At 43.1% G+C, this 23,818-nt stretch overlaps 1 protein-coding gene across 1 annotated transcript in view; it reads left to right on the forward strand.

Moving 5' to 3' along the window:
• Window positions 1-23,818, forward strand: part of BBS5 (Bardet-Biedl syndrome 5) — a 793,745-nt gene that overhangs the window by 334,997 nt on the left and 434,930 nt on the right. Inside the window, exon 6 of the mRNA XM_044075486.1 lies at window positions 7,755-7,890. Coding sequence (XP_043931421.1) covers window positions 7,755-7,890 — 136 coding nt within the window. The remainder of the gene's footprint in view (window positions 1-7,754; window positions 7,891-23,818) is intronic.

Here is a 23,818-nt window from a genome sequence, read left to right on the forward strand (position 1 = left end):
ATGGGCCTTTTTGGGGGTGAGAGGGAGGTGAAGTTTGTGCTGAACCTGCCTGCCAGGATGTTAGCGATATCGGTCGGTTCAGTGTATTTTGTGCCATTCTGCACTAACTTCGAGCAGATCTGAGCATTGCCACTTAGATTGTTGACATAGCTAAAGAATCCCTTGTGGTTATCTTTGGAGTCCTTGGCAATTTTTCTTTCAAAGCTCGCCTTGGATGATTTTATGAGGGATCGTAGTTTCTTGCTGATACTGATCAGGGATGTCTTCCCTTCTTGGGATTTTACTCTTTTCTGTACTAGTTTCCTCCTTCTATTGTATAGCTTGTTTATGGCAGGAGTCCACCAGACTGGTTTCCTTTTCTTGGAGGAGTGAGTCTTGGTTTGGCTTGGGATTGCACCATCCATGCATTCTTATAGCTGCCCCTAGAATGCATTAGTAAAGGATTTTGCAGCTTGGACAGTGATATCCTTCAGCATGGGGGCTTTGAAACTTTCCACCTCGGTCTTAAGTAATGTGAAGTTTGCTTTTGAAAAGTTTTTTATGGTGGTTTTCTTGTCCGGGGGTGGGGGCGGAATATGGATATCCAAAGGGATTTGTTTATGGTCAGATCTAACCAGCGAGGGGTTGACCTCTGGTGTGGAACACCGGTCACCCATGTTGGTGATGACCAGGTCCAATATGTTGTCACCTCTGGTGGGAGTGTTGACCAGTTGAACCAGGGCATTTTTAAATTCTAGGAAAAGTTGGGCAAGGGAGTTAGTACTTGAGTAGTTCTCCCAGTTAATGTTTGGGTAATTGAAATCACCCAATATTAGGGTGTTTGGTAGGACCTTTATGTTTTCCAGTGTTTCCAGAAATGTGGAATGGGGGTCCTGGGACATGGTGGGTGATCTGTAGCAAGCTACAATTTAAATTGCTGTTTTGCCCATTGTTAGTTGCAAGTGGATGATCTCTGAAGCATCATGCTGTGCCACTAAGACTGTGATGACTAAGAATAGAGAACTACAGTGGGATTTCGGGCTTGGTAGGAATTTGAAGGTAAAAAGTGATTTAATACAAATATGTTACCTTCTACAGTAATTCATTTCCAAACTGGTCTATGTTAAAACAACGAAAAGTATAAATATCGAATGCTCGGATTAGCGAAAACACATATCATCGAAATTGCTATTGTGGGGGGCTGTGCCCCCCACACCTCCCCTTAAAAATATATTCCAACTCCGAGATCACACTACAGTGAAGAAAGGGCAAATTTTCCAATCTTCACTGTACCGCAATCTCACAATATCGATGTTGATAATATGCGATGTGAGAGTTTTCAATCTCGCCGTTTGTTCTTACACACTGGTTCGGAGCTGATCCTCGGCTCCGAGTCGGCCGCATAGCAAAGCTCTGCATCTTAGAGAAGCTTGAGACCAGGCTATATCCCACAATCCTCCCTGCCATTACTCAGATCTAGTTTGCCGCTGCAACGGGTCACATCGCTACAGAGAGCTCGGACCAGAGTTTTTTTTGTTAGACAGATAAGATAGTCTTTTTTCTTTGTTTCAAAAGTTATTATACTCTTATAGTTTTTTGATATTTTACTTTTCTATACTATAATGTGTGTGTGTGTATATTGTAGTTAGTTTTTATAGGTTTCCCTTTGGGGCCTACCCTTACTTAACTGTAAATTCTCTTAAACTTAAAATTATTAAACTTTAAATACCCTCGTCTTTAAGTTTACTGTTATGTCTGAAAAAGCCAAGTCTGGTTTTAAAAGGTGTCAGTGTGGACAGAAAATGTCCATTACTGACAACCACACTTCCTGCGTCTACTGTCTTGGCCCTCTCCACTTGCAAGAGGATTGCTCTATTTGCCATTCCTTCAGTGGGAGGGTCATGACAGATGGACGCAGGAAACCTATTGACAGGGGGCTTCTTAAGCCTGCCTTCCAAGAGGCCTTGGACAAGTCTGACCAGGCTTCTAAGTCTTCGAAGGGGTCAAAGATGTCGGAGCCCAAGTCATCGGCTCCGAGTACATCTTCTAGAGTTCATTCGCCGGTTCCACAGACTTCGGGGCCGAGCGTCGAATGTTTGTCTCTCACTGAGCCCCAGGTCTTGGAACCGGTGTCGGAACTACCGCCACCGTCTATTCTTCGGTCGGTGCCATCTTCGGCCCCTTCGACCCGATCTTCCAGACCATTATCTGATACTGATGTGGATCGTGTCGTGCAGAAACTTATGGAGAACACGGCCCTTTCCAAATTGATTGCAGTTTCCTCCCAGTTGGTGTCGAAACTAGAAGGCCTTCCTTTATCTCCAACAGGTCCTCCTACGAGACCCATCCAGTCTTCGGAGCCGGAAGAGGATGAGCCGATGATAGTGGAGCCCTCGGTGCCGAAACCATCCATTGCACGATCGACACCATTTACCTGAACTCTATCGGAACCGATAGGTGAGTCGCGGAGTCGACGATCTCTCCTTGGTTCCGGGACCGAGAGTCATACCGACCTTTCGGTTCAGACTCTCCCTCTCGGGGCCTCGGCGCAGATCGGCTCGGCTCCGTCCTCGGGGTCGAGACCCATGGGCCCCGTGTCTCGGATTCTTCCATGTTCTTCGGAACCGGGGGAGTCCTTGAACCGAGGTTCAGGGGTTTTTGACCTTATGAGGAAGGTTTTGTCTACACAGACAACCACTTTATCGGACGCGTCTTCTCCCTCCCTTAAGGAGCCGCTCTCTGTTTCTGTTCCCACGACACATCCAAAGCATGGAGCACCATTGTCTCAGCCATCCCTAGACGATGCCCCCTGTTCCTCGGAGGCCTCACCGGAATCTCCCTCCGATGAGGTCCCGAGGAAAAGATTGTGCAAGAGGAGGCACTTAGACTCCCCACAGGAATCTCTAACTTCTGACACTGACTTGGATGAGTCAGAGGGGTCCCCAAAATCCCCCTCCGAGGATGTCTCATTTACGGACATCTTGGAGATATTAAAACAGAGGGGTGATTGGCAGTCCCTAGCCCCCACTGAGGATGAGTCGGTGTTGCTGAAGGCATTTGGTGCTCAACCTTCTACCTCCTGGGTTACTCCGCCCTTCGATGAGTTAATGGATTTGATTGCTCAAAGGGCGTGGGAGACACCGGACACAGTGGAACCGGTCCCTCAAAAACCAAATAAATTTATTACCGCTCCCCAGGACAAGACCTATCTCATAAAAGGAGTCCCGGTTGACGCTATGGTGGTGGCCGCAGCCACTAAAAAGGAGATGTCGGAGTTTTCCTCTTCTGTTCATCCTCCTAATAAGGATTCTAGGACTATGGACAGATACGGGAAGTGCATTTTTAGTTCAGCGACTTTTTCCATGCGTTCGCTAAACTATTTGACACATTTTACACGACTACAGAGGGATCTCATCAAGGAGCTGAGAGATACCCTCCAGGGTAACACAGATGCTGCTGTTTTAGATAAGGTAACAGCACAACTTAACACCCTTACCTCCATAGTGAACTCGTCCATGAGGCTCATCTCGTATGCGGCTGAAGGGTCGAGTAGGGTCACAACTTCAGCGATTGCTCTACGAAGACAATCCTGGATGTGGCTGTGCTCTTTTGCGGAAGCCTTCAAGTCTTCTTTCGCCAACGCCCCCTTTGATGGTGCCACTCTTTTTGGGCCCAAAGTGAAAGAGACATTAACTCGGTGGGAGCAGGAAGGAAAGACTCTGTCTGCTGTCGGAGTCCGTTTTTCCGTTCCATCCAGACCGTACCCCAAAGGGCAACGAGGCGGAAAAATGTGGTTCTGTAGAACTCCGGGATCTTTCCAGGCCACACAGAGTGAACCCCCCCCCCCGAGGCAGAGGGGGGGGGCAGACATGGAAGACGCTGCTCTGGCGGCAGAGGGGGCCCGCAGAACCAAAGTGACAGGGATACTATCCCTGGTAAGCCTTTCCAGCACTCCTGAATGGGGGCCCGACTGTCCTGCTCTGGAGGCAGTCGGGGGTCGCTTGGCTTTATACCCACAGGCCTGGCAAACTCTCACCTCAGACTCCTGGGTAAAAAGCATTGTAACCAGAGGATACAAAATACCCCTTATGTCAACTCCACCCCAACAAAGAAGGTCTCCAGATGTGCCACCCCGTCTGCGAGGCCAAGCAGCAATAGAAATTTCAAAGCTGCTTAAAAAAAGTCATTCAGCCAGTCCCGGCAGACCAAAAAGGATCCGGAACTTACTCAAGGTTCTTTTTAGTTTCGAAAAAGACAGAGGACTGGAGACCCATTTTGGATCTCAGCAATCTCAATACCTTTGTGAAGAAGGAAAAGTTCCGGATGGTCACGCTTCAATCGATCCTTCCATTTTTGCAGAAGGACGACTGGATGTGCTCGATAGCTCTCAAGGACGCGTACTACCACATCAAGATGGCCAGAACGTCCAGAGATCACCTGCGCTTCCGGCTGGGAGCCAGTCATTTTCAATTTCGAGCCCTGCCCTTTGGGCTCACCTCAGCCCCCAGGGTATTCACCAAATGCATGGCAGTGGTAGCGTCTCACTTGAGATGTCTAGGATTCCGAGTGTTTCCCTATCTGGACGACTGGCTCCTCACTGCCACCACCGAGCGTCTCCTCATACAAGCAAGAAACTATACAGTCAACCTTTGTTCCCACCTAGGGATTTCCATAAACTTCAAAAAATCTGTCTTACTGTTCTCACAGCATATTTCATTCATCGGAGCGGACCTAGATACGCGCTTAACATTGGTAAAGCTCCCTCAAGTAAGGGCTTCATCCCTCAAGGAACAAGTTCTTCTTCTGCTGCAATGCAGGAAAGCCCCGGCCAAATTGGTGTTGAAGGTTTTGGGACTCATGGCAGCGTCCCTGATTGCGATTCCAATGAGAAGATTGCACATGAGGCTCCTCCAATGGCTGCTGTTCACGCAGTGGTCATTCCAGCAGTTACCCTAACGTACGAGATTCTGATAACAGATTCTTGCAAGCGAGACCTCTCATGGTGGGTGTCCAGCCAGGATCTCACTATGGGTCGTCCATTTGTTTTACCAAATCCGACGGCCACTATAACCACGGACGCTTCCCTGATAGGGTGGGGGGGACTTTTTCAGGGAAGAACAGTCCAAGGGGAGTGGTCCAACATGGAGTACAACCTGCACATAAATGTTCTGGAAATGAGGGCGGTGTTCTTGGCGTTGCAACACTTTCAAACCCTCCTACCTCTAGGAACAGTAGCAGTTCAGACAGGCAACATGTCTGTAGTCTGGTACATAAACAAACAAGGGGGAACCAGATCTTGCCCATTATGCAGAGAGGCCATGAGAATTTGGCAATGGGCAGAGTCCATGGGTCGCTTTCTGATAGCAACGCACATCCCGGGGTCATCCAACGTCATTGCGGACAGGTTGAGCAAAGCCATCCTGTTACCTCACGAGTGGTCCCTCAAACTACAAGTGGCGGAAAGAATTTTCCGCAAATGGGGCCAGCCTTGCTGCGATCTATTCGCCTCCCCGATGAATACCAAATACAGAAGCTATTTTGCCCTTCTACCCCCTCCAGGGGATGTTCCCAGGGACGCACTGATACACGATTGGCCCCCGGGTCTCCTATATGCATTCCCACCTACCCCCTTGATTCCCAAATTTCTTCAGAAAGCCATGAATCTGGAAAGGACAATTATACTCATAGCCCCATTCTGGCCTCGACAGATATGGTTCCCCTTTCTTCGAGCCCATCAAACAGAGGAACCTTGGATCCTGGACCCAGTACCAGATCTACTGACACATTCGTCGGGAGTTCCTCACCCATCTCTTCTATCCCTCAAACTAGCAGCTTGGCTGCTCCACTTCCCCGCCTAGCCAGGTCTGATCTACTTTCTCCGGCAGTTCAGCGCATTTTGGCTTCCACCACAAAACTCTACAAGAGTAAATGGAAACACTTTGTGTACTGGGCATCTAGTCAACACTTGGACCCCCTGGTTGCTCCTTTACATAAAGTTCTAGAATTTCTTTCCATCCTTTTCCACAAAGGAGCCTCTACTTCCACACTAAGACTGCAGTTGGCTGCCATATCCAACTTCCATGTTGGTGAGGACGGTTCTTCTATTATGTCCCACAGGCTTTGTAAGGATTTTATGAAAGGTTCCTGCCATCTTCGACCGCCCATCAGAGACCCTTTATTCCCATGGAATTTAAATTTGTTGTTGTCACAACTAATGTTAACACCCTTCGAACCAGCCTCTTCTTGCCTCCTGAAGTTTCTGTCGTGGAAGACTCTTTTTCTTGTAGCGGTTACTTCAGCTCTGAGAGTGTCAGAGCTGCAAGCACTGTCAATTAAACCACCTTACTTAATTTTTCACTCAGATAGAGTTTCTTTACGAACAAATCCATCCTTCCTTCCTAAGGTATGTTCTGTCATAAATATTAAGTAGTCCATTGAACTCCCTACTTTCTTCAAGAACCATACCAGCAAGTTGGAATATATGTTGCACAAGTTAGATGTCCACAGACAGCTCAGATTTTATTTAGACAGGACTAAAGACTACAGGAAAACAGATCAACTTTTTGTTGCATTTGCAGACAATAAAAAGGGCATGGCAGTTACAAAACGTATGCTTTCTAAATGGCTTACTGATTGTATAGCCTTTGTGTATTCTAAGTCAAATCAGGCCTTGCCCACCAAACCAAAAGGCCATTCTACTAGGTCCGTCTCCACTTCCTTGGCTCATGCAGCTCGCCTGCCTTTGGACACGATTTGTGCAGCAGCCACGTGGTCTAAGCCACATACTTTCATCGCTCATTATAGGGTTGACAAAGCCTCCAAAGACAGGACATCATTTGGTTCCACTGTGCTCAGGAACATTCTTCCATGAGTCACTCAGGGTGACGGAGCTAGGGACGCTACCCGTGTGTAAGAACAAACGGCGAGATTGAACACTCTCACATAAAGAAGTTATGTTCTTACCATAACGTTCCATGTGGAGTGTTCATCTCGCCTTTGTTCTTACATTCCCCCCCTTCCCTCCCTCACGTGTTTGGAAGAACGAGTAGGACTAGAGTCTGGTCCACATGTCTTTACCTCTTCCGGGTATATTTCGTTACCCTTAGTTAATTTGTCAGTGAGATGGTGTCTCTGAATTTTTTTTTTTGTGGAAATATGTAGCCTTAGCACCTCAGGGTTATTGTTAGTCTGGTTTGCTTGCAAACTAGATCTGAGTAATGGCAGGGAGGATTGTGGGATATAGCCTGGTCTCGAGCTTCTCTAAGATGCAGAGCTTTGCTATGTGGCCGACTTGGAGCCGAGGATCGGCTCCGAACCCGTGTGTAAGAACAAAGGCGAGATGAACACTCCACATGAAACGTTATGGTAAGAACATAACTTCTTTTTTTTGCTCATCCGAGCATTTGATATTTATACTTTTCGTTGTTTTAACATAGACCCTATATGTATCTATCTATATATATATATATATATATATATATATATATATATATATATATATATATATATATATATATATATATATATATACGTGTGTGTGTGTGTGTGTGTAGGCACTGATTGTAGTTACTACATCTCTGCATGTTCCTGTTTCTGTGGTGCTTAACCTTACCTTTGTTTTGTAGTTAAGTTGTTTGCTCTGCTTTTATTCAGTGAAGTTCTTTAATGAATAAAACATGCATCCCATTTAAATAGATGCAATACAAATAAATACATTAATTATTTAGCCTGTATTACTTGTGTTGTACTAACATAAAAATGTGTATTCTTTCTAGAGCATATGAAACATCCAAGATGTACCGGGATCTCAAATTAAGAGGAGCGTTGATTCAAAATAAGCAGTTACGGCTATTGCCTCAGGAGCAAGTCTATGACAAAATCAATGGAGTATGGAATTTATCCAGTGATCAGGTAAAAAAAAAATTCATTCTAGAAAATAAATGTTATAGTTTATGTTCAGTTCTTTAAAAGTAGGCAGAATGACTCAGGTAAGAACTAGTAAATTTTAATATATTTAAAGTAGCATAACAGCAAAATATGTTATTGAGTGATATATCTATATTAATTAGTCAGATCTCTGTGGAAATGATTTTCACATTGTAACTGGATACCTCCAGTATCCAATACCCACACTATATGGTCATGTCCAATTAAAATAATTTTGCTGTTTTATGATGATTATTCTTTATATAAACGGTAAAATCTTGAAATAAAAAGTATGCATATTGTATAACCATCTGAGGTGAGACGTTTTAAAAGATTTACCCTCAGTTCAAGGATCTACTTGGAGCTGATGTTAACAGTATCACTATTAATCAGCATACTTATTAAAGGACTACTGTGGGCAGAAACTAAAAAATATGTATTTTTTTATCTTAACATGAAGTTCTACACAATCCAAACTTGGCAGCACCACAGTAGCTACTTTGTACTAATTTTGTGTTTTTCCCTTGTTTTCTTAGAAAGCTATTTCATGCCTAAAATGCACTGTGATGGCACAACTGATAAAATTATAGTGCACTACTCTGTATTGTCGGATCATAGCCCCATGAACATAGAATATAAGCAGTGAGACATACTGTTAGGATTGTGAATCCTCAGTAAAAATGTCAGTGACTTTCTTTGCAGGCTTTCTTTTGACTCTTACATAAATGTTTCTTACCTGTGTGTTACACTGTCTATTAAGAAATTTTTAAAAAACGTGTATAAAGGTGTGAAATAATGAGCATCATCATCAACCTCTCTTCTTCCCATTTTCTACATGGAGTCAAGGTGCTGTGTCAACTGTCGTCAGCTCTCTCTTCAGTAACACTCTCCTGCCTTCTTCAACACTCATGCCTGATTGTCACAGGTCTTCTGTCACAGAGTTTATCCACCTCTTTGCTTGAGGTCCTTATTTCCTCTTGCCTTCTTCCTGTCTGTCTAAAATCTTCTTCACCAGATTATCTTCTATTTTTCTGCACATGTGTCTGAGCCACAGCAGTCTGTTCTATTTGACCTTTTCTGTAATTGGAGCTACATTGGCTTCTGCTAGTATGCCTTCATTTCTTCATCTGTTCCACAGTGTACACCCTACCACCCATGTTAGATACTTCACCTCCATCATCTGTAGCCTCCTCAACTGTTCTGCCTTTATTGCCCAGGTTTCTGTACCATACAGTAGTACTGATCACACCACTGTTTTGTACACCTTACTTTTCAGCTTCGTTGCCATTCTTCTGTCATGTACTACACCTTATATTTTGTGACATTTTGCTGGAGCCTCTCTGATTCTAGCTTTGACGTTCTCATTCAGACTTCCCTGCTGCTCAGCCAGACCTCCCAGATACTTGAAGCTGTTAACCTGTTCCACTGTTTTCCCATTTATCTCAGTTCTCAGCATCTTCTGAACTCCACTGTTTGCTGCCATTACAACTGTCTTATCTGTACTCAGTTGTATCCCATGTGCCTTCAGTTTTGCATTCCATGTCCCTATCCTTTGCTTAAGTTCTTGCTCAGAGTTTGCCTCTAATGCCATGTTGTCCGCATACAGCAACTTTGTTGCTCTGTCCCCTCCAACCTGTTTGCTGTGGTAGTCTGTTACCAGTATAAACAGCAATGAGCTCAGAGCCGAACCCTGATGCACATCCACTCCCACTGGGAACCCCTCTGTGAGACTGAACACTGTTCTTACTTGAGTCATGAGTCATTGGGTCCTTGTGCATAGCATGCAGTAATTCTACCAATATTTCTGGGGACTTCAAACCACCACAGGACTGCCCAAATCAACTTTCTTGGGACCTTGTCATAGGCTTTCTCCAAGTCTAGGAATGCCAAGTTGGACTCTTTCCTCATTTCTAGCTTTTTCTCAAGTATCTGTGTCACTCAAAACATCAGGTCAGTTCTGCTGCATCCTGATCTGAATCCAAACTGCTCATCTCCCATCTTACTTTCTACTATTTTGCTTATTCGTGTGTCAATCACCCTCTACAGAATTTTCATGCATAAGGCAGCTTTGTTATGCCTTGTATTCTTCACTTTTACATACAGTTTAATAATATAATTTAGTCCTCGAAATATGTACCATTTACCAGTATGTACTAAGTTAATATTATTTAACAGCAATTTTAATATTCTAGTTATCTACATATACAAAGATGTCTTTTCAAACTGTGGAAGTATGCAAAACATATCAAGAACCACACTCAAAATTGGAGGGAGTAAAATCAAGGAACAATTTATTAAAAGCAGTAAAAATCAGCTAAGAATTACTGAACAGGTACATGCTTCCTTCTTGATTAAGATACTTCTTCAGACTGAAGAACTAAAATCAAATGCAGTTGAAATAACTTTCTTTAGTGCTGAATTAACCAATTGGTGTCTTCAAATAAATGACATCATATTTCAGCTAGCAACCTTTTTCTTTGAAAAACAATGTTAGTATTTAAGAGGGAATGCTTATTGAAAGCAGGAGGTACACATAAACTTAAAGCTATCCTGGGGATTCATGAAAGGGCCTAGCGTGAGCCGTAAGATGGCCCTGCTGCCATGATGTGCTATTTTGAAGTTCAGAGACATGTTAATTACTATGAGGAAAGACCTCATTATCAGCTAATTTGCATGTCTGTGACTCACAGTTACTACTGCAATTTGTACATTGTAGTAGTTAACTGCTGTGGTCACATCTTGTGGCAAAAGCATCCCCTCCCCAGTCACGCACACTCACGCCCGCTAAAGTTCCTGTATCTGTCCTTTAGTCATTCCTCTAATCCCCGTAGTAGTTAAATGCCATTAAGGCACATGAGTTTAGAGCACTTCCTGGTGTTTAGTGGTTCTCCCCACCCTAGATCCCAGTACTAGTTTAAACGCTGTTAAGACACAAGTGTAGTGTCCCTGGTAGTTAGTGGTCCCCCAACCCACCAATCACAATACTACAGTAGGTGCCCTTGTGGCACAATTGCAGTACCCTTCATGACTAGTGGTTCCTCCCAACCCTCCAATCATCTTACTACTTTAAATGTGTGTTCATTATGGCGTTGTGGTGGGGCTGGCAGTACTGATCTTCACATCTGCTCAGCTGTTTACCATCAAATTATCAAAGGCAAAATAATTTGCTGTCAAAAGAATGAAATAAAATTCCGAAAACAAATGCAAAATTTAGCTTAATGTCGAACATCATAAACATGACAAATGACATTCGGCATGCCAGACTTCTGATTTCGAAAGTCAATATATCCTTTTTATGTTTTAGCAGGGGGGCAAGCCCCTCTGCACCTCACACCCCCTGTAAATTATATATACCAACTCCAAGATCGCACTACAGGGAAGAAAAGGGTAAATTCCTCGGTCCTTACTGTACCGCGATCTCCTATCAGAATGCCGAACTCATAATAACGAATCAAGCTTTACTTTCGTTATTATGATTTTGTATTATTCCAGTTCAGCATTGTGAAACTTTGAAAACATATTTTCGACCATACGATTTTTATTAATGAGCCTTTGAACTTTTGATGGCAAACCCTGCTCCACACATAGATGCCTTCATGGAGGTAGTTCCAGGAGAGGGAGAGGAAGAGAGATAGCACATGGTTAATTAGCATATGCCTCTCCCTGGACTGTCTCATTAGCATACTTACAGCACAGCCACAGAGACAGCCCTACATACTGCTGCACATCATTATGCTAGAGCACCATGCCATACCATGTTAGGACTGTTTCTGAATTCAGAAAGGTTACAGCGACATGTGTTCAGATATCTATGTTGCTTTAACTTTTTATGAATTCTCCCTATATTCCTTGTATTCCATTCCATTATAAAAATCACTCCCTTGTTAGTCCATCCATCCATCCTCAACCCCTTTTGTCCATTTTGCACATGGGGTCAGGGTGTCGCAGTGAAAGTCATATTGAGCCAATGTTTACAAACCCAGGTGGCTAGACCTGCCATGGTAGTTCATCCGTACCATTCACTCGCACACTTGGCCAATTTAGAATGTCCAGTCCACCTACTGCATGTCTTTGGAATGTGAGAGGAAACCATAGCATCTGGAAGAAACCCATGCCACTGCAGGGAGGACATGTAGACTCCACACAGAAGGCACCCCAGCTGACAATCAAAAGTGAGAACCTCTTTCTGTGATCCAACAAACTGGTGAATGACCAGCAGAAAAAGCAGCAGCAAGTCCAGCACAGATAAAAGTTCCTTTAGAAGGTTTATTAACAAACTCACACTTAAGAACAATAAAAAAAAGTATAATTAAGTACTAGCGCTTTCGTCCTGGTACCTTCCAGAGCTTCCTCAGATAAATCTAAACAGACTACACCCAACTTAGCCCTTAAATAACCTCTGTTGAAGCCACAATGCTTTCTCTTCTTCAGATTTAAAGAAAGTGTTCAAATCATTACATATTATAACTTTAGCTCATAAAATCTAACCACAGCTCAAAAAGTATAGTTTTAGAGCTAATACCATGTTTTGACTCAAGGCCAATTAAATCTATCTGGTGATTTTCATCAGCCTGTATTAGCTGTGGTTCTTTCTCCAGCAAAGAGATTGCATTTCATTCTCAAGAGCCAGATGTCATTGTAAGAGTGCAGTTAAACCAGTTTGAACCTGCCTGACAATCTGTTCGCGTCAGGCCTGATCCTCTTCCTTTGCCTTGCAGGTGGTGAGCAGCCATCACTCTGGTTTCATGGCTGACTACATGTTCATTTAGCTGCAAAGTACTTTCCTGAAGGTGAATCCAAATGAATGCACACACTAAAGCATGGTCCTAGAAAGCAAGTGTGTGTGTGTGTGTGTGTGTGTGTGTGTGTGTGTGTGTGTGTGTGTGTGTGTGTGCGTGTGTGTGTGTGTGTGTGTGTGTGTGTGTGTGTGTGTGTGTGTGTGTGTGTGTGTGTGTGTGCGTGCGTGCGTGCGTGTGTGTGTGTGTGTGTGTGTGTGTTTGTTGAGGGCCAGCTCCCTACAGAAATGTAAGCACTCATAATGCCAACTTGCCTACCTGTTGAAAAAAAACACTGCAAATGCAGGAAAATAGCAAATATTAAAACATTGCTCTTCTCCTTTAAATCATTAAACTTCTTTTTGCAGGGGGTCAAGCCCCCCACAGCTCCCTAAACTGACATATAGTTCATAGGTTGGTACTAGGCTATCAGCCCTAGGGCCTATACAAGCCTAGCCATAACAATTTCCTGGCTATTTCTTCCCACACTATTTACTTCCCTAGACCCCTGTCAGTAACTCAAAGATTGTCATATCTTGAAGAAAAGAGAATATTCTGAGAAATGGCCATCTCAGAATTTTTATATGCGAGCCTGTTTTTTGGGGCATTCAGTCTCAGCACTCCAGGACTGAATTAAGTGGGTACCTACATTTAAAACAGTTACCGTTGGGTCCATGGGGTCTGTTGGAAAGAAGTACTGTGCAAGATGTCTGTGATTATAGTCTATTTCAGCTTCTGTGTGATCAAAACCCAGATCTTCATTCATTTCTAACCAATAAGCTGTCTGCTGTATAAGGGAACTCAAGGAGCATTGCAGAGAGAGAATGTATTTCATCATTATATGTGTCAAGGAGAGTATTTGCTGTGGCTGAATATTTAAAAAGGATTCAGAGACTGTTACAGAAACAACTTTATACCACAAATGAAAGGTTTAAAACTGGACAAGGTATACTATAAGTGGGCTGACTATGTGCAGTGGAAAGCACTTGGAATAATCACTGGCCAGGGTAGGAACTGTGGTATTTATAGGGCATGGCTGAATTTGAAGTGAACATAATTCCAAGCTTCATTAATTCAAGATGGAAACAGAGGACCAGTATATCAAAACAATGAGTGTTACGGTGAGAAGTGTACTGGAAATTATGCCAGAGAGCTTAGAAAATAGATTTGATGATGAGGTGAGGAATCCCAAAGTGAATAAGGAAGAATTTGGTACCAGTGAAAGGAAGAAGCCAAAGTGTCACAGTGAATTTGAAGTGAAGTGAGTTTGAAAGTTTCTGTGAGGCCATTTTTGCTTGGGCTGGAGGAGGGTCTCTCTGTTGATCAGTGGCAGTGACTAACATTGAGCAGCTTCCCTGCCCCCCGTAGAGGTGGTTACTGACTTGAAACTGTAGTTTTATTGGCCACTAGGGGTCATTTCCATAACTCCTTCATCTTCCTCTCTTAAAACGTAGTTGCCTCGTGGTTTGGGTGTCTTTTCAGGCTTGTTGGCTGTTGGTGAAGCACCCTCCAAGAGGAAAAAACGCTGAGAGAAGAAGGGAGCCAGTTTTGAGATTTTAAGTATTTTTTCTCTGTTTATTTGCTAAGTTTTTCTGCATAGCTGCCTAGCTTGAGCATTTTCTGGCTTGTTAAACTTGATTTCTGTATTAGTAGCTGTATTTAGAGCACAACCAAAAGCTGTTTGCTGAATTTCCTGTTTGCACTTAATTTTAAATCGTTTTTTCTTAAAACTTGCATATTTTCTGTCCTTGACCTAGCACTCTTGTGTGGGGTCATTTACTGCACTGTTATAACTTGATATTACTTGTGAACCTCTGCTATCTCTGTAAAAACAAAACAAAAAATCTTGCTTTTTTCCCACTTTTCTGAGAGTTAAAAGTTCAGTTACAGGCTTGCTGTTCCTGAACTGTTTGAAAGTTTCTGTGAGGCCATTTTGCTTGGGCTGGAGGAGGGTCTCTCTGTTGATCAGTGGCAGTGACTAACATTGAGCAGCTTCCTGCCCCCGTAGAGGTGGTTACTGACTTGAAACTGTAGTTTTATTGGCCACTAGGGGTCATTTCCATAACTCCTTCATCTTCCTCTCTTAAAACCTAGTTGCCTCGTGGTTTGGGCTCTTTTCAGGCTTGTTGGCTAAGCACCTCCAAGAGGAAAAACGCTGAGAGAAGAAGGGAGCCACTTTTGAGATTTTAAGTATTTTTCTCTGTTTATTTGCTAAGTTTTTCTGCATAGCTGCCTAGCTTGAGCATTTTCTGGCTTGTTAAACTTGATTTCTGTATTAGTAGCTGTATTTAGAGCACAACCAAAAGCTGTTTGCTGAATTTCCTGTTTGCACTTAATTTTAAATCGTTTTTCTTAAAACTTGCATATTTTCTGTCCTTGACCTAGCACTCTTGTGTGGGGTCATTTACTGCACTGTTATAACTTGATATTACTTGTGAACCTCTGCTATCTCTGTAAAAAAAAAAAAATCTTGTTTTTTCCCACTTTTCTGAGAGTTAAAAGTTCAGTTACAGGCTTGCTGTTCCTGAACTGTTTGAAAGTTTCTGTGAGGCCATTTTTGCTTGGGCTGAAGGAGGGTCTCTGTGTTCATCAGTGGCAGTGACTAACATTGAGCAGCTTCCCTGCCCCCCGTAGAGGTGGTTACTGACTTGAAACTGTAGTTTTATTGGCCACTAGGGGTCATTTCCAGAACTCCTTCATTTGTCCTCAGAGGAGTGGTTTAAGGCAGTAACTTGTAGTTTATTGGCCATTTTGGGTCATTTCCTGTCTTTTCCAGCCCCCTGCTATAAAGCACGCTTTAGCGCGGAGTTGCCACTGTTGCACACTAGAGCAGCTCCGGTTAAGCAGGTTTAAACTATTCGGGCTACCTAAAGTCCACTCTTCAAATTTTCCCTTAAAACTACCTTCCTCGAACTATACTACTGATCTAATCAGCGTATCCTATAATTAAAAAGATCATCTCTACTTGACTCCAAGTAGACTATTCTCTATCTGTTAAACGTAGCACTTGCTCCTACAGTACTTATTACCTTGATACGGCACTCTTGTCATAGATAGTACCCCAAAAAGGCAACCCCCATTTCTCGGTCACCCACGTCCCCCGGAATCATTTTTAAAGTTTTTTTTGTCTATTCCTTCTAGCATGTCGAGGGATCAGTTGCTAGTGTCCTCTCCTGCTCAGCTGGTGAACCTGGGAATATTGAGGCAATGTTACAATTGCCTCATGTACACAGACAACCCTCTCCTCCTCCCACAAAACACAAATACATGCGAGAGATGCAACTATACGGCCAAACTGGAGGCTGAGCTCTCTCAACATAGGACTGGCAAGACCAGTCAGGAGGAGAATGTTACCACACACACTATAGACCCAGTCTCACATAGTACCATTACAACCTCAAATCATACACATAAACACACAAAGACATACTCGGAGGCTCTGATCAAAAATCTACCAAAACAGCAGAGGCCACCAAAGCAGACACCCAAACAACCACCACCTCAGAACACAACACCTGCAACACATAGACCTCACAGTCAGAGTGTCAAACAGTCACAGCCCTTAAGGCCAAACACAATGCCAGACACACTAGTCATTGGTGACTCCATAGTCAGACACACTGACGTCCGGCTCACCAGACTGAGTAAGGAGAAGGTCACAGTAAGCTGCCTGTCGGGCGCTAGAATCCGCCACATAACGCAAGCACTCAGGTCTCTCAACAGCAGGTACAAATATGACTCAGTCATTGTCCACGCTGGTGTAAACGACCTGAGACGTACCTCCTTGGACTACATGAAAAGAGACATTGAGGAGCTCTCTGATTATGTAGCCCAGGCAGGTATGACCCTGACCTTGAGCAGTATCCTACCTTCACCTAGAATGATGCCACAATACAGTGATAAGATGATCAGCTTTAATAATTGGCTTAAATTCTGGTGTCATTCAAAGGGGATCCAATGTCTGTCTGCCTGGGATGACATGCTGGACAAGCCACGCTGCTTCGCAAGGGACGGCTTGCACCTGTCACCCCTGGGATTCCGGATATTGGCAAAGGCTCTTGCCACCCCCATAGTGCCTTTTTTAGGCAAGGCACAAATTCTAAACCTACCACCCTAGAACACAAAAAAGGAAAAAAACTAAGGGTAATGCTGCTCAATGCCAGAAGTCTAAATCTCAAAATGCACGCACTCGAGGCCCTTCTCACTATGGAGAACATCGATGTCTGTGCTGTGACAGAAACCTGGTTCAAGGCTCCTGAGAGCACCCCAGCGCTATCAGGTTTTACCTCATATCATGGGTTCCGGCCCCAAAATCCGGACAATACCAAGAAAGGAGGGGGGGTATCCATATTCATCAAGGACACCCACACCTCAAGACTGGTGGCAACGCACGATGCATCGGAGACCATCCAGGTGCAATTAACCATAGGCAAGACTGCTCTGCAAACTGTAGCATGTTACAGGCCACCCTCACAAACTCAGGAACCTCACATGGCCTTCCTGAAAACACTAGAGGGGATAAATGTATCACCAAACACCATCATACTAGGTGACTTCAATTACCCTAATATAGACTGGGAACACTACTCAAGCCCAAACACCCTAGCCCAAAAGTTCCTGGAATTCATAAACTCAAATGCCATGGAACAACTAGTCACCATCCCCACAAGAGGAGATAACATACTTGATCTCATCATCACGAAGATGTGAGCACAATGTTCAACACCGGAGGTGTACCCCTCACTGGTGAGATCAGACCACAAACTAATCTCGCTGGAGGTCCTCATCCCACCCCCACCTAAAATAAAAAAGACCACAGTAAAGAACTTCTCAAAAGCCGACTTCACACTTCTAAAGACTAGTGTGGTCTCCTTTAAGGCCCCCGAGCTGGCGGAAAACAGTACTCAAGCCGCTGAATCACTTACAAATGCCTTCTACCAGCACCTGCAGGACTGCATGGATAAGGCAATCCCAAGCAAAACAAAGACTCTTTGTACCAAAGGCAAGCGTCCAGTCTGGTGGACCCCAGCCATAAACAAACTCTACAACAAAAGGAGGAAGCTACTACAAGATAGAGCAAAATCCTTAAAAGGTAAGACACCCTTGATCACTATAAGTAAAAACTAAGAGCTCTCATAAAATCATCCAAAGCAAATTTTGAGAGAAAAATAGCTAAAGACTCAAAAGACAATCATAAGGCCTTCTTTAGCTATGTTAGAAACCTGGGAGGAAACTCCCAGATATGCTCAGAGCTAGTTCAAAATGATGTGAAGATTACTGATCCTACAGACATTGCCAACATACTGGCTGACAGGTTCAGTGCAAACTTCTCTCCCTGCCCCAAAAGGTGAGATATCTATACCAAACGATTGCAGCCCCCCAAACATCTCCAGCGCCCAAGTGAGAACTGCTCTCTCCAAAGCAAAAAACACAGCATCCATGGGACCTGATGGTGTCCCCGGCTGTGTGCTCCATGAACTCAATGAGGAATTAAACCCACAGCTAGGACATCTGTTTAATCAAAGTCTTACCTCTGGATACATACCCAGGGAGTGGCGCACTGCAACTGTGGTACCACTTCACAAAGGCGGTGCCTCCACCCACCCTGGAAATTACCGGCCCATTAGCTTGACAAGCCTTATCTGCAAAGAGATGGAGAGGATCAAAATGGACAACATAAATAAAGACATAGGAATTTGCAGACTTTGGATCCAACCCAGTTTGGCTTTGGCAAAGGCAGATCATGCCTTTTAAACTTGGTTGACTTTTTCGAAACAGTCACCAAAGCCATTGATGAGGGAAAGGCAGTCCATACAGCCTACCTCGATCTGGCTAAGGCCTTCGATACAATACCCCACTCGGGTATCATTGAAAAACTTATCAGCTTAAATGTCAACCCATACATCACAAGATGGGTTGCAAACTGGCTGAGTGACAGAACCCACAGGGTCAGAGTTGCTGGCGCCATGTCAGACTCAAAGCCTGTCACAAGTGGTGTCCCACAGGGCTCAGTCCTGGGCCCACTCTTGTTTGGCATCTACTTTTCCGAAGTACAAGCAAACACAGGAGGGTTATGGCTGACAAAGTTTGCAGATGACTGCAAACTGGGCCATAGTAGAAAACACATCTGACACAGATATCCTTCAGAAGGGTCTCACAGAAATGGATAACTGGTGCCAGAGCCACGGCCTAAAGTTAAATGCCAAAAATGCATAGTCATACCCTTCGGGAAAAACAAGGTTACCCCTAGCTACCAAATAGGTGGCAATCCACTGAGCACAGAAGAAGTTATCAGGGACCTGGGGACCCAGGTTGATAGTAGTCTGTCATTCGACACCCATGTAGCTAAAGTAGTTAGGAAGACCTTCTACATTGCCCACCTTATCATGAAGGGATTCTCATCTAGATCAAGGGAGGTCATAGTCTCCCTTTACTCATCACTCATCAGACCAATGATTGAGTACAATGCCCCATTCGGAATGTATCTGACCCGACACTTGCAGCAGCTGGAGAGGCCACAAATGTTCCTCACCAAAAGGATAAAGGGTCTCAAAAATCTGTCCTATGCTGCCCGACTGAAAGAACTCCAGCTCTATTCAGTCGCCACCGCTTGCTCAGAGGTGACCTTTGCCTAACATACAAGGCCATGTCAAACCCAGATTTGATGAATATGCTTCACCTCAAAAAATCTAGATCCATCAGAGCCACAAGGGCGGGAGACCTAAACCTTGACACGGCTATTAATAGGACGTGCTGGAGGGATAGATTCATCACCCAAAGACTCCCTATGCTGTGGAACAAAATCCCGGTACATGTGAGGCAGAGCACCTCGCTGGCCTTGTTCAAGAGAAATCTTGACCAATGGATGGGAGATCGCAGATATACCCCAGGGATTACCTCAGTGTCACTGCTCGACAGAGGCACAGCAAAATAATGGGTATAGTTCCCCATACTAAAGGGGTGGCGTAAGCCACAAAACGATGGGCTAGGCTTGTAAATGCCCTCGGGCAGATAGCCTAGTATGAACCTATGAACCTATTTGTCACTTTACTGACTTCCATTTCTCTATTTCAACTCATATTCCCTCCAGTGGAGTTCTGGAAGTTTGCTGTGTAACTTCCAATGAGCGGTGCCTACGTTTTTTGAAAGAATCAAATTATGTGCTCACATTTCAAACAAAGTTCGTATCTCTGGAACCATAGGGGTCACTACAGAAGTACAAATGGCAAACTCTTCAGCACAAGCCATTCTTACATTGGTAGTACTCTTTATGTTCCAAGTCTTAAACTGGATTTTATAAGCATCAGTAAGTACAGTATATTAAACAGCTTAAACTATCTCAACAACTACTCAAGTTGCACACATACTGTCAGCTGCATTTTATTCATCCAGTTGAGAACATTCATATGAGCGTAAGCAGTCCTATCTGTGCCACTTGGTAATCAGTATATTTAGAAAACCATGACATTTTTGACAATATAAATGAATATAATATGAACAACAATTAGTATTTCTACCTGCACTAGAGAGAGGTCAGATATCAATGCAGCTGTGTTTGTCACTGTGTAAGCTTTAGTCTGAAATCTTATAATACTTTGTAAGTAGCATGGTTTTGGAATTATTAATGCAAAGATGATCAAGTATTTGATGCCTTGAGTGTCAGTAGGATGAAAGCAGAAACACCTGGAGCCATCACTCAGCTGTAATGAATATTCCAGTACTATATTTTCCTCACTAAATTAAAACAAAAAAAAATGTTTTCTTTATCAGCAAAAAATTTCAGGGATGGATTCAAAGAGTAATGTATTTAAATGGTACAGAGCTAATGCCACATATGTTGACATGCACAGTAGTGCTAACTAGACATGGGCAAAGAAATTGGGATAAATGCAAGTAGACAGACCAGACCAGTGCACTTTAGGGCTGTAGCCAATGTGAATAGAAAACTTTGTAAATAAAGCAGGGTGATGTAGCCACATTTAATCTGACAGAGAGAGCAGATTCTTTCAGCCCTATGATCCCCTGGTAAAATGTTGCAAATGTGAAGAAACTGGGTATTTTGCGAGCAGGACTTTTCAATGGAGACTTTTAAGAACATGGCAGCTTATAACCCTGTCTTCTAACTATGTAAGCAGAACCATTGGTGATTTAAGTTCTTTTTCCTTGCCACTTTGATGGTCTACCAGCAGGGAAGATCAGTCACCTTCACCACTCCAAGAGGAAACCATGGACAGGTTAAAGATGGTGGTGGCTGTCCTGAATCTGGAGGAAGAACAAAGTATGTAATTCTGTTTTAAGGAATAGCAAAGGAATGAAGAAAAAATTAAGTCAGCCATACCTTTTCCACTCTTTAGAAAACTGATGCAGAACAGACAGGCTGCTTCTTCCACTAAAAGATCTGCTTCTGAAAACTGAACTGCGACATTGTATTCATGCTTCCATGTCTCAAGGCTCTACTTGTCTGTAGCATTTTGATGTTGTGAATTATATAAGCTGGGCTGCTCTTTGCTGAAGGGCAACAGAGGTACTGGTCTACCTTTAATAGAAGGGATATTGTTATTAGTTTTGTAGACAAGTGGGCAGCCCTGATGTTAGCAGTAATGTAGCCTTTTGACTATAGAATTGTTGGGCCCTTCAGTGGATTGGAGTGTTGATGGATGAGCTAACTCCAGCAGTGAATACTAAAGGCTGGTACTTGCAACTGGCTAGACATGCTGTATTTTATTTTAAATGTGGGGGTGGAGATACCTAAGCAAAGCTACAGAGATCATTAGAATATTAAAACTGTGCTCCTTTTTCTGATTAACTGTGGGATTTTGCTCATTTGCTCAAAATATGTTTTGAAATATGGGCCTTTTTTGTGAGAGACATAACCTCAATTTTGATTTCCTACCATGTGGGCTTCTCTCCCCTTCTTTGATGAGATTGCTTTGTTCTGTGCAGCTCCAGTCAAGGGCTGGGCATGTGTACTTGTGTTTTGTTAGTGTGGACATTTATGAAGAATGCAAGAAACTGTATTGTGCTGCCCTGAGGAAAAAGAGGAGATATTAAATAAACAAAAGGCCAATAATGTAGTTGATTTGGCTAGTGTAAATAGCATTTTGGGCTTGTTGGACTTAATGGATTGATGTTTTCTTTTTTGACATTATTATGTAAGCACCAAGTTTCTTAGGTGGAGGGCAGAGCCATGGGCTGTAGACTAGAGGTCTATATCCTAACTTACCATTCACTGTACGTGTTATTGACTTGAAACTTTCTGTCATTCTTATTTTCAGGATATCCCTCCTATGTTTTGTGTATAGCATCCTGCATTGGCCTTTTGGACTATGCACTATTCTTCCTGCCTACATTCCAACTAAAAGCTTTATGCCTTCTCTTAGGAAACAGATTTGGTGTGGGTGGACTATAAATAACTTGTAAGGGTTTCTTATGGGGTTTGTTATAGGGTTTATTTACAAGGATGCATTAGCTATTGTTTCACAAACAATTTAGCTTGTGTCATAGTGGATATGGTACTGACAATGTTGTGATTGGATATTTCCTTTCCCAGGTGGTTTGCTGTTTCTAGATATTGGTCTGTGAAGGCTGTCCAAGTGCTTGTTTGATTACAGGGAAACACTCTCCTTACAGTACATGAGTTCAGTCTATGTTTATGACAGTTCAGTAAACTATTAAATTGGAATATTAATGGATTATTTAATCTGGTGAAGCAGACAAAACAATTTGTTTTTGGTTTTGTCAGGCAGTATTCCCCCAACTTCCTGTGTTTGCAGGAGATGGACCTGACAGATGCAGAACACATGAATCTGTCAAGTTGGGAATACTCTGTGATGTGGTTCTTCTCCTGTGCTAATGGGAGAAAGAAGAAAGTGACCATTTGTATTAGGGTTGTCATTCCTATTACACTGTCTTAGAACTATTAAGGGATGGAGTGAGTAGGTTTGTGAATATTAAAAGATTGATGGATTGTGTCCTCTGTATGATAATTACACATTATATTCAACCAGACACCTTGCAAGGGGATGTGAAAAGGTGTTAAATCAGTAGTTATTGTTTCAGGAAGGCGCCATTGTTAGGTGTGATTTTTGGAATATGTTTTTGCTCTGGAGAGGAAGTCTGTCAAGGCCTTAGAAAACACTGTTCCCTCCCTTAAGAAGTTTATTAGTAGTTACATCAGGCAAATAAGTTTAACCCTAACCCAGAGTACATTCAACACGGTTGAAAAGTGGCTCTATAATCACCGTCTTCTGTTGAATCCCAGTAAGACCAAACTGTTACTCTTTACCCCCACTTGCAGGTCCCCCCATTTTCCTTTACTATAACACCAAGCAATGGTACGTCTATTTCGCCAGATATCCAAACCAAGCTCTTAGGGGTAATAGTAGATAATAATCTCAAATTCGACCTGCACATCAACAAGACTATCAAAACCATCAACAAAAAGCTTGGCTCACTATATAGAAATAAACCTTTTCTAACCCCTATAGCTAGAATTGTTATCACCCGCTCTCGTCTTCTCTCCACCCTTCTATATGCTTCCCCTGTACTCTGTGACCTAAACAAATCAGAACTTACCAAACTCTCTCACTGTTACCACCATGTTGCCAAATTTGCCACTGGATCAACATATAGGACACATCACTGCCACAACCTCAAACTCCTACGTTGGCAAGAACTGCCAAGCTTAATACAGTTCAGTCAGCTAATAGTAGCACATAATATTCTCAACCAACCCGAAAACACCCTCGCCCGTAAAACTATCATAAAACCATGCAGTAATTCCAGACCATTACGCTCATCCAACAAGCTGTTAGTCCAAACACTGAAAGCTAATATCTCAGCTGGTGACTCCCTATTTGCCAACTCCGTTGGGAAAGCTTGGAACTTACTTCCAGCAGACATTACCCTGGAACCCTCTCTAAGCCTCTTTAAAAAAGGCCTCAAACAATATTATAAAATGCACTGGCTCTGTTCATGTACCAACCCTGATTAATCCCCTAACAACTCCCTAACTCAACAGCAATGTACTAGCTTCTTGCTCACAATTGCTTGCAATGGCAATATTGTTCTGTACATTTCTTTGTAATAAAGCATTGCTGTTATCCACCTGTTTATTATTTTTTATATTCTACTACATA

The sequence above is a fragment of the Protopterus annectens genome, chromosome 6.part1 (genome assembly GCF_019279795.1).
Source record: "Protopterus annectens isolate FY-2018-M chromosome 6.part1, PAN1.0, whole genome shotgun sequence".
NCBI lineage: Eukaryota > Metazoa > Chordata > Ceratodontiformes > Protopteridae > Protopterus > Protopterus annectens.